We start from the raw sequence: 17098 nt of genomic DNA on the forward strand, positions 1-17098 counted from the left end.
TCTAAACTTATGCCTTACAAGACCATCCTTTCTCACCCCCATTATTTTTTGTTGAAATACTGTGTTTTTTGCTGTACAAACCAGAGGAAAGGTAAAAAGACATACAGTATAATAATGTAATGTGCAGGATCTGCAACAGCCTTTGCAGCTAGCTCAGCACCTCAGCATTTCCCGGTTGTAAGGTTATTCCCCCCTCCCTCAAAGGCTACAGTGACTTTACTCTAATCAATTATGCATTGGTTGGTTATGGTAGCTGCTAGTGAAAACCCATCCATCAACCTTCCAACTGGAAAGCTCCCATCCCAACCAGCCAAGGCCCCTCCTCCTTCCTTCGCAGAGCAGCACTACAAGCAAGAAGGAAAAGCAGGGAAAAGCTGTTGTCGGGAGCTTGGTTGATAACGGCACCGGAGCAAGAAGAAACCCAGCTGACGGCTGCCCCTAACCTCAAAGGGAGAGGGGCTGCAGCGGTGCATGGAATAAACCTGTCGTGTCTTTGCCTTACTGCAAGGGATTCACACGCAGGCGCGATCACCCTGGAGCTTTTCCTGTTGTGTAGGAGTAGCTACAGTGAGTGACAGGCGGAGGCCGCCCCCGCCAGCTAATGACATACGCGCGCTATGTCCCTGCTGTTGTGGCCTTGTTTTTTTTAAAGGGGGAGACACCTTCCAACACCGCTTCTCTCCCAGTAACTCATCGCCAGCCGCGGTGCAATACCAGCGTCCAGCTTAGCGCTTCCCTCCAGCCCACAGTCCTGCCCCTCCTCCCCGCCCCCGAGCCCCAAGACAAATCACACAAGGCGCTTTACTACTCTCCTTGCTGCTCAACCAAGCCTTTAGAACGCTCCGGGGAGAATTCGACCCCCAGCTGCCGCTGTGCTCCCGCTCCCCTGCCCCCAGCCCGGCTAATGGTGGGAGTCGTCAGAACACCTGGGAGGAGAGGCGGGCGGTGGTTACCTGACAGTGATTGGCAGCCCGGCCTGAGCCAATGGCTGCGAGAGAGAGATGGGGGCGGCGGAGAGGGAGCTGGGAGGGAGATGCGGGTGTAAGGCTAGGCGGTGAGGGTAGGTTGCGCCTTGGACCGTGTGCAGCTTAGTGGCTGTGCCTATGTGAGTGAAAAGAGAGAGGAGGGGGAAGAGACGTATCCAGATCCAGTGCAGCAGCCAGAGGAGCTGGAGCAGCAGCCGTTCTGCTGCTGTGGGGGAAGGAAGCCCAGGGCTGCTGCATTTGCACCCTGATTATTTTTTTTAAATTTATTTTTTTCTGGCTGATTTTGCCCGTTATTTATGCAAAAAACATAAATAAGGAAGCGAGTGGCGTGATTGAGATAAATAATTAACTAGAGGAGGAGGCGGGGGAGGAAGAAGAAGAAGGGAAGGGAAGGAAAGGAAAGCAGAGCAAAGCAAAGCAAAGCAAACCAAACAGCAGGCAAGAGGGGCAATAACTTTAACCATAGCCAAGGACCCAGAGACACTGACTGGCCGTTTGTTGCTGCAGCAGCCGTCTCAGCCTTGTGTCTGTGCTGTGTGAGGGAGCGAGCCCTTCCCTTCTGCCTCCGGCTGCTGGAAATGTCTGAGCATAAGGCAATTGATCCGAAGTTATCAACGACGGACAGGGTGGTGAAAGGTAAGTGCTGTGCCGTGCACATACGGACACGTACAGACAGCTGTCTACTTGCACTGCCCCTCCTCCATTTTTTTTTAATTTGGCTACCACCGTCCTTCAAGATACTGTACGTCTCTCCCCTTCCAAGGAACGGGGTCTGCTTATTTACTGTGCCTGCAGTTGCTAAATAGACGAGACGTGTTTGGAGGGGGGTGGAGGAGGCGGTGATGGGGGAGTGAATAGGGAGTAGCTCTGTGAGAGATATAGGAAGTGGTGGCTGTTGGTCAGGGTTGTGTCTGGGGGTGGTAATTTGATTGGTATCTTGCACTACTGACTCGGGGTTTGGGTTTGCTCGGGAGATCTCTCTGCCTAGGGCTACATTGCAGCATTTTCTCCCCGTGCCTCCCCCCTCTGCCTTCAAGTGATTGCACAGGGCTCGCGAGAGAGAGGGGGAGCCCCAGCTTCCTTAGTTGCTGGAGTGTCTGAGGCAAAAGGGAGGGGAGGGAGAGAAGCACAAGAGCTTGACTCCCTCCTCTCCTCTGGCTACTTCTTCGGGCATTTCCCCCTCCTCGGCCTGATCCGAGCCCCTTTGGGTTGGGTGGCCGGGTTCACACGCAGGCTCCGCTGGCTGTAGGCAGATCTTGTCACTGCATTTCAGCTCCCCGCATGCATGAATATGCCCCTAAATCCCCCGATCCTGACAGCTGGGGCTCTCCTTCTCCCCCCCCCCCCTCGCGTCGCTGACATCTCTCCTCTCCCTTCCCTCTCTCAAACGTGCTGCTTGATGTGGGTGACACCTGGAGCCAGCGGTTGATTCACAGAGATCTCTGTTCGCGGGGGGGACTCTTGCTTTCAGTCCTTTATGGTCTATTTCTCCACCTAGAGAAGGAGGATCCGCCGATCTCTGTCTCTGTGTACACACCTAGCCTATCCACCCAGCCACCAGTGCTGGTATGGTGAGGAAGAGCCTTTGCAGCGGCAGTGGGAAGTTCTTTTTTTTTCTCTGGGCGATGTCATGTAGTCCAGTAGACAAATGAATTTCCTCTGGGGAGGGGAATGTGACTCTCTAGAATGTGGAATATTTATCCAGGATCATCCTCTCTAGGAGATGAAAATGCATGTGCAAGCAGCATAATACATTCTGAACATTAAGCACAGTAGAAGGCAATCCAAGCCACTTCCCCCATCATGGTTATTGTTTATGATTTGGCCTGGCTGAATGTGTAGTTATCCAACAGAGACACTGTGTGCCCTTGTATCTTTGCATGTGTGTGCACATATTTGCTTGTGGGTGTTGTTCCCCACAAATAAATATAATCTTGGTGACTTCGCTCCATTGTAAAAACATACATATGTGTTCTATGAGTTGAATGCTCCTGAGCCACTCATTTGTTGAAAAACATTCAAGAGTTTTCAGTACCCACACAAACACAGTGCACAGCAATAAAAGAATATTTATTCCTATATGGAACAAATGTGTGTGATTTTAATATATGTAAAATGTGCGTATTTCTATATAATACTTTGGTGTAATACAGTGTATCCATCATAGGCTATAAACCTGTATTCATCTCCAGATTTTTTTGGTGAAATACAAGCTCCAAATGGGCTGTTAATGATTCCAGAATCCACGAAACTTAGACAAAATTGGCTCTGTATCTTGCACAATTTTATGTGTTTACTTGAGCATCAACCAAAACCCAATGTAAATCTTATTGAGAAATTCACATCATTTAAATCTTTGTATTTTAATTTTTCTGTTTTTTTCTAATTGTTTCATATCTGAGGTGTGTTTTTTTTAAAGAAACTTGGTTGTATGCACTATAGTAACAGAGTTCTAAAAAATGGAGTTTGCCTTTATCTTGTGAAATAAGAAATATTTGTCACATGACTTAGGTAATATTACATTGAATTATGGTCCTGTGACATCAAAGTAAAAGAGCAAGGTTTTTAAAGTTTATAATATATGACTAGACTTTTTTGATACCCTCCAATTAGAGATATTATGTATATTACAAACATTTCGTACATTACAAATATTTTGCATAATGTCTGGAGTACACTAGTAATTGGGGGTTGAATGAAGATTTCTTCTTAAATTTTGTGTTTGACTCTGTGTAAAGGTAGGACCAAATTGTATGGACTTTACTCAGGGAAAACTTAAATTCAGTGGATATTCTGCTTGAATAAGAACAGATGCAGGATTTGACTCATTATCTTTTTACTTAAAATAATATCATCTTTGCTTTTCTGAATGCTGATAAATAAAATTGCTACTCCTGCATTTAGTAATAGACTCCATTACTGTTGTCTTTAAAGGCACTATAATCAGTCTAAGGTGGTGGTTTTTTTGTTTGTTGTTTTTACACATTAATGTGAGGTTTTAGTCTCCTTATGACTCTTAATCTTAAATCACTCTTCACATTGTTACTCTTCATTCTGTGTTAATGAGTATATAGGCTCCAAACTTCCCAGAAACACTATTTATAAGATACTTTGACAGCACAGATAGTTGAGATTTCTTACTTTTTTTGGTGTGGATTTTGTGAACATTCAGTCCACCAAACATTTAAGATTTTATTCCTTTTATGAAGTATTCATTAAGAGGAATTGAAGGAAGGAACAGAAATTGACCTAAATCGTGCATAGAAGACTTATTTATTCATTTGGCCTGATAGTTGTTATATGTCAACATTTCGTAGTTAATATTTGGATTCATTTAACTGGTTCATTCTTTTATTAAGCACCAAAATCCGGTTAAATGCTTAAATACAGAACCTGGAGTGAGTAATGCACAGTGAACTCTTAATAGGATTACTTTTATACTGTATCATATTCATTTTAAATTGCATTCACTGAACTGCTTTTTTATTGTTTAGAAGCATAATGAAGAAAGATAGTAATGTAGCTTTTTTCACTTGTAATAACAAAACAAATGTGATTCTTAACTTAATTTAGTGCTGTAGAATCCCAGGTCCTGTATTACATTAGTCAGAGCTATAGTATTTCTTTTTCATAGGTCATTATCTATATCTTCATGAGAGGAAAAGCTGAATAGCCTTGCAATGGTAAAATTAATAAAAATCAAGCATTAAAACACATATGCAGATAATCAGTGAGCCTTAAATTGTAACAAAGAAAAATGCATCTTCTGGACCATGTTCCGATATAGCCAGTATAAACTGAGAGTCTTTTTTTTTAAAAGATTAATAAATTGTAACATGGAACCTTATTTGGGGGAGAAACATTTTTTCGTCATGTATATAGGCTTTAGATTTGATTAATTTTTCTGACTGCACAAGAAGCAGTGGCTCTACCAGTCAGGATTTGACGATTTACCTACTGCAAAGTTATAAGTTTAGTTTTGCAAGATCACAATTAGTCAACACATGACAGGAGATGTCTTGTTATATCAAGATCTCCAAGCTCTGTGTGAACCTTAGGTAGGTACTACTACATAACAGTTAGTGGTGGGTTTGAGGGGGTGAGAATTCTAGCAGTTTTAAACAGATTGCTGTATTGCTGACACCTGTTGGGTGGTTTTTTGTTTTGTTTTTTTCTAAAGATACTGCTAAAGAGAGTGACTCTAAAGATGAGAAATGACTTAAGTGCAAGTAAGTATTTCATACCGTGCTACTCACATGGAATTTTCTAGACTGTCAAACTGATTTAACTCAAAGTAAAACGTCCTCTTTTTGTCACAGTACAGTTAGGTGTTACTGAATGCCTTGTGAGATCTTGGCTTTCTCCTACCTGCATTATGTGATTTGTTCACAGTGGCACCTGACAGCTTATTGAGTGAAATCTTAATATTCACATGTCTGAAATTACTGTACAGTGAGCAATATGAAGAAGTAATTCAAACTCGTGTATTAAAATGGCAAATTTTCAAAAGCAAATTCACTTTTGTAAGAGTTGACAGAAGTGTGTTCTTGGGAATGGTAGGGAAAAAGTATCCTGCATGTCAGTCTGAAGGATACTATTGTACTTTGGTCAAGCAATGATTATTCCACTTCTTTCTCCTTAATTATTATGATGCAAAGAGGGTTGAGAACTTCTTACAACTGTAACCTAGACAAGTCAGCTTTAGACTGTTGTTATTAACATGTGAAAATCCTATTTTAAAATGTATTGTTCTGCAAACACGCATATGATTAGTTCGGTGGGATTACTCATATGCCTAGAGCTGTGCATGAGCCTGAGTGTTTACAGGATTGAGGCCCTTCAAATCTCAGTGTTGCTGAAAGGTGCTGGCTTGAAAACCCTGTAGGTTGAAGTCCTTCATGTCCCCATAGAAAGGTATGACAGATGCTGAGAGGGTAACCTTCTCCATGTCACTCTGCTTATGAGCTTCTAGCCCTCCCCTTGAATGAAAAGGTGGCTAATTATCCACACTAAAAGAACAGGAGTACTTGTGGCACCTTAGAGACTAACAATTTTATTTGAGCATAAGCTTTTGTGGGCTACAGCCCACTTCATTGGATGCATGTAGTGGAAAATACAGTAGGAAGATGTATATACAACACAGAGAACATCAAAGAATGGGTGTTACCATACACACTGTATAAGGAGAGTGATCCGTTAAGGTGAGCTATTATCAGCAGAAGAGAAAAAGAACTGTTTGCAGGGGTAATGAAAATGGCCCATTTCCAGCAATTGACAAGGAGATGTGAGTAACTGTGGGGGGTGGCTGGGGGGGAAATCAAATTAGGCTTGAATAAAGATTGGGAGTGGATGGGCCATTACACAAAATAAAACTATTTCCCCATGCTTATTTTCCTCCCCCCCTTTACAGTTCCTCACATCTCCTTGTCAATTGCTGGAAATGGGCCATTTTCATTACCACTACAAACAGTTCTTTTCCCCTCCTGCTGATAATAGCTCACCTTAATGGATCATTCTCCTTATAGTGTGTATGGTAACACCCATTCTTTCATGTTCTCTCTGTGTGTATACATCTTCCTACTGTATTTTCCACTACATGCATCCAATGAAGTGGGCTGTAGCCCACGAAAGCTTATGCTCAAATAAATTTGTTAGTCTCTAAGGTGCCACAAGTACTCCTGTTCTTTTTGTGGATACAGACTAACCCGGCTACTACTGTGAAACCTATCCACACTAGTTTACCACTTGAAGCCTCTGAAATTTGCCAGTGAGCGTATCAGTGTGCTAGGTTTGGCACTGGATTTTAAGGTGAACCGAGAGAACTAACTCATCCCACAAAGTTCACAGAACAGCTGTCTAATTTCAGTAGTGATCAAAAGGTGTTGCCCTTGGCAAGATTTGAACCAGTGACCTAGAAGGGAAAGGCTCTATATCACATTATCAGTCTCTTCAGAATGTTCTGTGTTGCATTACAGTCTCCTGAAATGCTTATGTGTAAAATATATGGATAGATTTATATAGTTTCTTGGTGTGGCCCTGACTCTCTCTATTTAAATCTTCGATATTTTATACCTCAATACCTAACAAATAAAGTAGCTTGTTTAGTTACACTAGCAGGTGTTTATCAAATCAGTGCATTTTGTGGCTAGTCTTGATTTTTAGGTTCATATTCGTGTGTAGTGGTGACTGGTACATATTGCTATGAGCAAGGGGATAAGGCTCAGTGGAAACTCTAAACTTCAGTACTTAGAAAAATGTATGCGCTTTTTGTAGGGCAGTGCCTCAAACTGGAATCCAGAGCATTCCCAGGTGTATTGCAGAACTGTTCTCCTTTGATGAAGCAAATGTAAGTCTTCAAGCACTGATACTTCTTGCTGTTTAGAGCTGACACTAGGATATTTTTTAGGGTTTCTTTTTTAATTCTTTTTAAACCAACTAAACTTTGTAAAAAATAGAAATAAAAATAAAACTTTTCACCCTTTGTGACTGCTTCATGTATGTCTTGATTGATGCTGCTTTGGTGCGAATAGAGTGGTGCTCAAAATTGGTGAATTAGGAAATACACATCAAGAATTAAATTTGTTAAGAGACCTAAGCGAAGGGAGATTAGATGCTTACAATGCTCCTTTTCCCTGAATAGGGTCGTGCAAACAAGGATCGTGGAGGGAGTCACTTGGTGATTGATGTGATATTAAAGCTGAATGCTTTTTGTTTCCTCTTCAATATTGTCATAGTACACTTTCATGTAATAAAGGATTGCACTTTCTGTACGAAAAGTGTGGGGTCAGGTTTGGAGTGAGGAGATGCAGGAGACAATCTGCATTCAGCAATATGGAAAACTGTACTACTGCTGTCATTTGGGATTGTTTGCTCTTGATCAATTCCTTAAACTTCATATAAGACATGAGACATGCCCAGTGCCTCTGTTTTGTAACGTTTTAGTGGGAAATTTAAAGATCCCATTGCATTTTTCAAATGAACAAAGAATCTTGACCCATCTGTCCTCACTCAGTAAAACAGGCCATGTAAACTACAGTTGAGGAAAGAACGACAACTGCATACTTGCATAGTCCCTGCACTACAGTTAATCAAAGAAAATATCTTGGCTCACTTCTGTTCTTATATGTATCTGTCCTGATTGTGGTCCCACACTAGTCTAAAACAGAATTCACTGAGTTAATTCTATCAGTGGAATACTGGTGTGTGTGTGTGTGTGTGTGTGTGTGTGTGTGTGTGTGTGTGTGTTAAAACTGATCTAATATGTGTAGAACTTGCACTCTGTGTACATAATATATACAACTAGTATTCATTTTTATATTACACCTCTACCCTGATATAACACCAGCCAATACAACACGAATTTGGATATAACGTGGTAAAGCAGTGCTCCGGGAGGGTGGGGCTGTGCGCTTTGGCAAATGAAATCAAGTTTGATACAATGCGGTTTCACCTATAACGTGGTAAGTTTCTTGGCTCCCAAGGACAGCGTTATGTCGAGGTAGAGGTATACTAATATTTAGATATCTAAAATATTGAAACAGTAAGCTGAACAAGTTAAATCAAAATAAAATTCTAGCAGGATATGTATTTGTGCAGTAATGTTTCACTTAGCTAGTCATTAATTTGCTTAACCTTTGTTCAGCCATGAATACTATCATTTTTGTAACTAAAATCAATTAATCGAATAAACTTTTCAAATCTACCATATAAGACCTTCTCTTGTACAAACACACTGAAGGGAAACACATCTGATCTTAATTAGAACTTTGCTGTCTGGAGAGATCTGTGATGGATGGTGGAGAACTGTCAGGCAGCTTTGTGAATGCCTGGAGGCCAGAGATTTTTTGGGGAAAGTCTTTGGTCAAACTATGGATAGAAAGTTTTTTTCTGCACAATTTATGGCTTTATGACAGTGGTTCCCAAACTACTTCAGCCTGTGAATCCCTTTCTCTAAAATGTCAAGACTTGCAGACCCCCTCCTAAAAATGAATATTTCCAGGGATTTTCTCCTTTATCTGAATATAAATTATAAAAGCAGTGGCCTTGGACATTTGTTTTTATGACATGCTTATTACACACTATTTATTGTTAATAATTATTTATCATTACAGTATTTTTATTACCTTTATGAAAACAACAATACTCTTCCAAGATCTCACTTTTGTAACTTGTATAGCTTTGAATAAGCCTGTTATAAGACAAGGCTCCTATGTTTCATCAAGGAGCATCAGATGTGAAACAGCAAGAAGGTATTTAAGAAGCCAACTCGAAGAGTTCCTCCTGCACAAGCATTCAGATCTTGAGCAGTCTAGGCAAACGATGCACATTACAACAAAGCTTAAATTTGTTCTTCATAATTTAAAAAAACAATACTAACTGCCTATTTAATTTTAAAAATGGCAAAAAAATCCACTTCCTTTTCCATTTCTTATAAGGAGTCTTGAAGTTTAAATCTCCTCAATGTGATAGATATGCTTGCTTGATCTGCTTAGCTCTGGAAATCCAGGGGCTCCTGGGTGCTGTCCTCGTGCTGTTCGTGGTCCCTAGGGACAGCTCTGTCCGCCATTAGGAATTTTTTTCCCAAGAATCTCCTGTAACATTTCACGAACCCCCAGGGGTTCACAAACCCTAGTTTGGGAACCACTGCTCTACGATGACCCATGCTCTCTCCTAGTCTGTGCTTGGTTCCAGACAGCAGAGGGTGCATGCTTTTTGGTGTTCGGAACTGTGAAAGGGGAGTTAATACTCAGTGTTATTGACATTAAGCAGCAAATTGTAACTTATGCCACTTTCCATTGGAGAATGCTGCATAGAATAGAGCAGCTACTTCTAACTTTCTTCTCTATTTCTTCTTCTCCACCCCAAATCAGGCCATAATTCTTTTTGTTGTACGCCTCTCTTGGTGCAAGTAGACACTTTTCCTGTAGTGTTCTCCATTACGTGCCATGCAACAGACAGAGAGCATATGAATAGTGAGATTATCCTTCACTGGGTATCTTGGGTTCACAGCATTTCAGTCACTCCGACAAATTTCAGAAGCTTAAGCAGGCTCCTATTGTTCAAAAACCTTTAGAAATACCAGTTGGAAAATTCAGTTCAGCCATTGTTAATAAGTAAGTGGTGGTAGTTTGTATTGAACTGCTTTATTTTTTAGTTCTCCACTGTTTTTTAGTTCTCCAGTGTGGCTTTAAAATTAAGAAGTGCCCTTTTATAACAAGTTTCTGTGTAGTCACTTTTTCTGTTTTTAAAAAATAAAAAAGAGAGCCTAAAATCTGGGTTTCGTTCTTCATTTAAATATCAATGCTAGTTCCATCAAGAATGCTCAGGCAAACTGAAGTAACATCTCATGTTAAGGGCTATATTTCCTTCTGGCACTGGTGAAGAAGTGTAGGAGACACATTTTCTGCATTATTTATTTCTAAAAACTTATTTTAAGGGATATTTATAAAAATATTATTGAACACTTTTAAAATTTGTAAAGTGTGCCCTAAAGGAAGCCACAACTTTCTAAAGAGAAACCCACTTCAAGGAAACTTCAGATACAAGAATCTGAGAGTGCACGCTTTTTATGTGGTTACATGAGTTGAATTTAAGATGTTACCGTGCATCACATCAGTTCTTTAAGTTGAACACGTACAACCATTTCCTCTTCTGATGAGTCAATACCTCCCTTGCTTTCCCTCATAAAAGATCATTGATGGCCTGTTAGTCAATTATGTAATCATGATAAAATGTATGGCCTCAGCCCTGCAAATAATTATGTGAATAAAGTTACTCACATGAATATCTATCTTGCATTAACCAGCTGTTCAGATTGTGGATCAAACATATATTAATGGGAAGTACAAAGCTCTGTTTCTTTTACTTTTTCTCTTCACTTACTATGCTGCAGAGGTAGAACATTGTATGTGGAGAAACGGAGGGAGCAGAAGAACGCTTTGATTGTGAATATTACTTCTGATTGCTAAAAACCTATGCTGCTGCTCTTCTTTTTCTCTACTTACTCTTCCACCAAAAGGTTGATACTGTTGGAATAACACCTCTACAGTAGTACCTCTTTGACACAGTAGTTTGCACGCATTTTGAAATTGACTTGATCTATTTTTATAGGCAAGGTTAGGCATGTTAACGTTGGCATAGCAACACTACTGTATGAAGAGAACGTGACTCTTATTTATTTAAGATTTAACCAGGGTACCAACATGAGTTCGGAATAACACAATTTATCTGTGGACCCTGGGGCAAAAATTCCAAAAGACAGACATGCAAATCATATGTTTCTGATTTATAAGATAGTTTACGTGAGGGGTGTGGTATGGTGTGTGGGTGTTGTTTTTTTTAGGATAAGATGCCAACTCTGCCTTGAGCATACGTGGGTTTTGGGAACTGAAATATTAGATTCCTATACAGTACAAAGCATTTTACCAAAGCTTGAAAAAAAATTTACCTGATACTTCCTGGCCTAAGGACTACCCCTGCTAGCTAGGAGGAAGGAACTTGTGTGGCAATGCCCTCTGCAATTTAAAAAAATAAAGCCATTGTGTGCTGTACTTAGTCACAACCTCCTTTGTTTTCAGGTTCTTCTCACTTGTCTTCCCTCCTCTGTTCTTTCTTTCTGTCCCTACATTGTGTTCTTTTCCTTTCCCACTTCTCTCCTTCTCTGCTAATGCTATAGACATATATGCTCCTCAGTTTTATAATTCTACATGTGCTTCCCTGTAAGCACAAGTAGTCTCATTGAAGTCAGTGTGGCTACTCTCATGCTTAAAGTTTTATGCCTGTTTATGTTTGCAGGATTGGATGATTAGATTGCAGGTTTCTTGGGGCAGGGCCCAGGTGTATGGTATGTTTTTTGTATCTTCTGTGAAGCGCTTAGTACACTTGTATGTTCTGTAAAGAAATAATTGTCAATCTCCCCCATCAACGCACCCCGTCATATGTGTGGCTTGGAAAATGCCAGACTCCTAATAGCCAGCAGACTAGCTGAAGGTCCAAGGATGATGATCAGTTGAGAAGCCAAGTCCTTTCTCCCTCCCACCCCCCTGCTGTGAAATGGGGAACACCTGCCAGGTTTTGTCTGTGGACCTTATTCAAGGTTCTGTTTGTTTTGTTACCACTGGCTAGTAGGTCTCTAATCTCATTAAAGTCTTCATCATTAGGTAGCTGCTAGAAGAGACAAGATCACTATTTCTGTGTTTTGTCCAGCCCCCACATACAAATCCATTTAATTCCAGAGCCTCCTGACTACTGTAAGGGTGCTGCTCGTTTGGGTGTACATGCCTGCTACCTTTTCCTGCAGTCTCTCATTTTTTTGCATCTTCCACTCCTAATGACTATCTCTGGTGCCTACTTCTGCTGGTGCCCATAGCTTTTTCCCAAGATCTACTAGAACAAAGTTGACTTGACTCTTGTGGTTTCATTGTTGCTTGCAAGATGCTCAGTGGCAGCTCTGAAAACTCTCAGCATGCTTGTCAGTTTTTGCAGCTTGGAAAAGCATTGAGCAGAAGCCTAGGCACTGGAGCTGACTTTCTGCATACTTCAGAAGACCACACTGCCTTGATTTACACTCTGCTCGTGTTTGGAAGTTTACCTGTGCAACAAAAAGGGATATACTTTAATTGGGAGGGGGAGAGGATCCTTATATTCTGCAGAAATGGATGGTATTCACCCAGAAAAGTTTCTTGATCCCCACAGATCAGTGGATTTTTCAAGTCTTGCTTCTTGCACTTCTAAAAACATCCTTGGTAAAGAACATATTGTAAGTAGCCTGAGAGGGTCAGGCAGAGGAATTATGGTAAAAGGAATGTTAATGATTTATTTTGATTGAAGTAGCAGCTATTTTTGCCAATATCTTATATTTTAAGAGGCAGAACAATACAAAAGGGCATATCTAGACTAATAGAACAAAAAATCTGATGCATTATAGAGTTGTCTAAATGAAAAGTGCAGTATTAATATAAAATATTGGATCATTCAAACCATTATTGAGATAAAATGACATGTCAGTCTTAAAAATCTACATTATATCTTATTAATTTCTCCATCCATCATTTAGTGAGATGCAGCTTAGGCAGTTTATAGCAGCTAAGTACTTGTATAGATCAAAATACAGTAGTACTTGCCTTGAATTGGCTGAATTGTTGTTGTATTTTCGTTTCTTTCATGAGTTCTGCTATGCACAAGGTGAGATAAAAATCCAAAATCTACAGATGGTGTGGGCTGTACTCTTCACTGAAGAAATCATTATGACTATTTAATACATAAATTGGTAATGGAACAAGTGCTGCATAAATACTTGATTCTGCCTCTAAAAAAGTCTATGCAGTGTTGCCATGAAATTGAAACATACTTGAAATTTCTGATCAGAATAATGAAAATAGCATGTGCTGACAAATATAGATTGTGATATTGCAGCTAGACCTTCAGGTTCACACAAAGCGTTGTTCAGTTTATTTAGTTATCAGAATCTTGAGCTATCTTGGTAGGAATTCTGCATGTGACTTTCATATTTGGCTTTTAGTTTGAAGCTTTTGCATTTATTTCCTGTTTTAGGACCATTTATCCAGCTTGGAAAGGATTTCCTTCCAAAATAATGGGCATTTCAAAGCATGAACATTCCAGCAGCCAGTCACACTGCGGGTGCTTGACAATTGTAGAGTCTTCTACCCTCTTTTTTTTCCCTTCACAGCTTTTTGGTACAGATATAAGGGTTGCTTTTATTTATTTTGGGAGAGTGCATTATGCCCCTGCTTGGAAACCCATGGTATCTCTAAAATGCATGGAAGAGTCTGAGATGTGTTTCCATTCTACATCCAGCTCAAGCATATTAATTAGAGAACATACTGCAAAACTGTTAAGGTATGGGTCTTCATTCATACCGTCTCTTCAGTCCCCCCTCTGATTTTGCAGTTTTTGGTGGCTTTCTTAGCCCTATAAAATATATGTGAATGCAGTTCCCATAAAGATTTCCTGGTCTTGAGTTATAGTTTTTTGAGACTCTACTTCTCTCTTTTTCTTCTCCCAACCTTTCAGTTTGATTGAGTGAGTTCTCTCAAGGTGTGCCTATGTGCTAGTGGCTTCTGTCAACTCTCTGCATTGCTGCATGGGTGGTGAGCAAAGGTGAGTTGTTCTGGTGCACTTTATTCTAGAAACAGCAAGAGCTGATCATGAGCAGTAAATTCTAGGTTCCAGGGTGAGTCCTTATGGACACCTTTTACTTTTCCCTTACAGCTTTCTGTCTAGATGTCAAACAGTATCTCAGCAGAAGAGAAGGTGGGCCATACTGGATTAATCACAAACCCTCTGTTTAAACGTCTGTATGTGTGGCCCCTGCTGGTATCTGCCCCCTTCAATATTCCCTCCCCTTGTATCTTCTTGAGAAATCCAAGGTATGACACATCTGGTACTATCAAGAGGACATTTATAAAGCTTGGGTGTGGCTGAGGAAATGCTCTTGCTGTCTTCAAATTAAAAGCTGTTTTTTCAGCCACCTTAGTTTGTTATGTTGCCATATCACTGACAGATGCTTTTCAATAACAAACTTGGACTGTCTTGGCTGTTCTTATTTCAAAGTGGCAATTGTAATATCCCATCCTAATGACCAACGTTTTAGGGGATAAGACTGACAAAGAGAACTTGAATCTGAAACTATCCACTAAAAACAATTTGAATCATTTCACACCCCATTTTTTTTATCATTTTTGCCAAGTTTAAGTCTGATGTATGCAGTGGTGTTGTCTCCATGTTGATCCTAGAGTATTATTAAAGAGATCAGGTGAATGAGGTAATATATTTTAGTGGACCAACCTCTGTTGATGGGAGACTCAAGCTTTTGAGCGTACACAGAGCTCTTCTTCAGGTCTAGGAAATGTACTGAGTGTCACAGCTAATTAACAACTTTCGCTAGATACTAAAAATCATGGTCTGACTAGAGACGCTGGACTTATGGCTTATTACAACAATCTATAACCCATTTAAACCCTCCCCCCTTTTTCCCCCCTTTCCCCCCCTATCACTGGAGAGCTGTTTACGGGCTACTTCACATTGAATGGTCCCTGGAAATACATAACTACTTATGCTAAACAATCTGTTCCACCTTGTATTTATCTGTGACACTAAGTACATTTCCCAGACCTGTGTAAGTTTGAAAGCTTGTCGCTACCACCAACAGAAATTGCCCAGTAAAAGATGTTACTTCACCCAGCTTGCCTCTCTAAGTTTCAATCTGATGTAAATTACAATGATCATACTGTATTAGAACACCTGAAATAGCGCAGCTAGTCATTAACTACAGTGACACGTGCAGCCATAGTTAATGATAGCAAATGGGAACAATGTTATGCTATATGGTAACTTTTATCCTTAATGTTTCTTCCATGCTCTTTTCAATTCAGGGCACTGATACAGGAATAGCCTTGCATTTCGTTAGACTCTTTGAAGATTTTCTAGGGCACAGGTGGCAGTTTGGCTATTGAAAGTCAAAGGGACTTACAAGCTAGTTGGCATTTCCCTTTGAAATTCCCAGTGAAGGTCAAAGGTGCCTAAGAGCCTTTTGATTTCACTAGTAGTTAGGTGCCATTTGACACTTGTCTTTGAAAATTTTTCTCTTTAAGAGCTTGATCCAAAGTTCATTAAAGTCAAAAGAGGTCTTTCCATTGACTTCAGTAAACTTTGAATCAGGCCTGAATTGCATAATTTTATGATTGCCATCTTTGTTCTTCTTCTTCCTTCCCATGTATCATTTGTTCCCCAATTGTGTATCTTGTTTTAAATTAGATTGTAAACATCTTGTGTTTTATGTAGTGTAACGCACACACCTTCTGGGTGTGGTGTTCTGTCCCATTAAGTGGCACCAAGACCACTTAGGGCATGTTTGCACTTAAATTGACCTGCACTGGCTCGATCACTCCGGAGGTATCACGTCTAGTGAAGACGCAATAAATCGACTGCCGAGTGCTCTCCCATCAACTCCAGTACTTCACCAGAACAAGAAGCGTAGGCGGAGTTAAAGAGGGAGCGTCAGCAGTCCACCTACTGCAGTGAAGACGCCGCGGTATAAGTAGATCTAAGTATGTCAACTTCAGGTACATTATTCACATAGCTGAAAGTTGCATAACTTAGATTGATCTCCCTCCCCCAGTGTAGACAAGGCCTTAGAGAGAGTTAAAATGAATCTGCTGTATAGCCTTAGCTAAGAGCCAGTTGACTTTTAGCTCATGTGGTAGAGGCTCATGCACTGAGGTTCCAGGTTCGATCCTGCCCGCTCATGACCGGGGTCTCTTGGTGTTACAATAGCATATCTGGTGCATTTCTGACACTAGTTGGGGCTTTGGATGCTCCCTGAATACAAATAAGATTTGCCTCTGTGTGTGTTTAAATATTTCCCCTTCTTGTAGAAAATGGAGCATGTTCTTTTGTCAACATTTCTGAGAAATGTAATCTAAACCAATTTTTTCAAACTTGAGTGAATTTGCTCTTTTAGCTTGATTTGTTTTGAAAGACAGCAGTGGACTCTCTAGGTGTTGGTTTTTGTATGTAGTTCTTCTATGTACTGTCCATTTTAGAACTGAGCATTCATAATTATTAAGTGCAGTCAGGTTGCCTTAAATGTGTAAACTCTCCTAATATGTGTAACTTCCAGCTGTTATCTGATGCATTGGATTTCATACACGAAGAAAATGTTAATGTTAAAAATCATATCTGTAGCCCCATAAACTTATATACCACATTGAGCAAGGCATATTACCTGCCCCAAAGATCTTGCAGTTTGACAGAAAAGGCACAGTATAACATGGAGAGCATTAGTGTTGAGGAGAGCACTGTAGAAATGATAAAGGAAGAGGGAGGGCTTCTTGGACAAGTAGCAAGGGACAGTTACAAGCATATGGATCAGTTTAAAGTAAGGTGTGAAGCCAATACTGAGAGGATTACTATGAGAGAGACAATGTGGAGAAGCATGGGGAAAAGGGACAGTGTTTGAGGGTGGGGAGCTTGAATCTGATTGTATGAAGGAAAGCTCACAAAGGAAATTGATGGGGGCTGCTGGATACATAGGCCCCTTCTAGCTACCTTAAATTGTCTTTCGATTATCTATAAATGTTATCCCCAGCTTA

General features: G+C 40.4%; 1 protein-coding gene across 2 annotated transcripts in view; it reads left to right on the forward strand.

The window, feature by feature from the left end:
* The first annotated feature begins 1066 nt into the window (after positions 1-1066).
* PPP3CA (protein phosphatase 3 catalytic subunit alpha) overlaps positions 1067-17098 on the forward strand; it is a 332320-nt gene continuing 316288 nt past the window's right edge. For both annotated transcript variants that reach the window (XM_050944451.1, XM_050944452.1), the window contains exon 1: positions 1067-1622. In XM_050944451.1, the coding sequence (XP_050800408.1) occupies positions 1565-1622 (58 nt within the window). In that variant the 5' untranslated portion in view covers positions 1067-1564. The remainder of the gene's footprint in view (positions 1623-17098) is intronic.

The sequence above is a fragment of the Gopherus flavomarginatus genome, chromosome 3 (genome assembly GCF_025201925.1).
Source record: "Gopherus flavomarginatus isolate rGopFla2 chromosome 3, rGopFla2.mat.asm, whole genome shotgun sequence".
Taxonomy (NCBI): domain Eukaryota; kingdom Metazoa; phylum Chordata; order Testudines; family Testudinidae; genus Gopherus; species Gopherus flavomarginatus.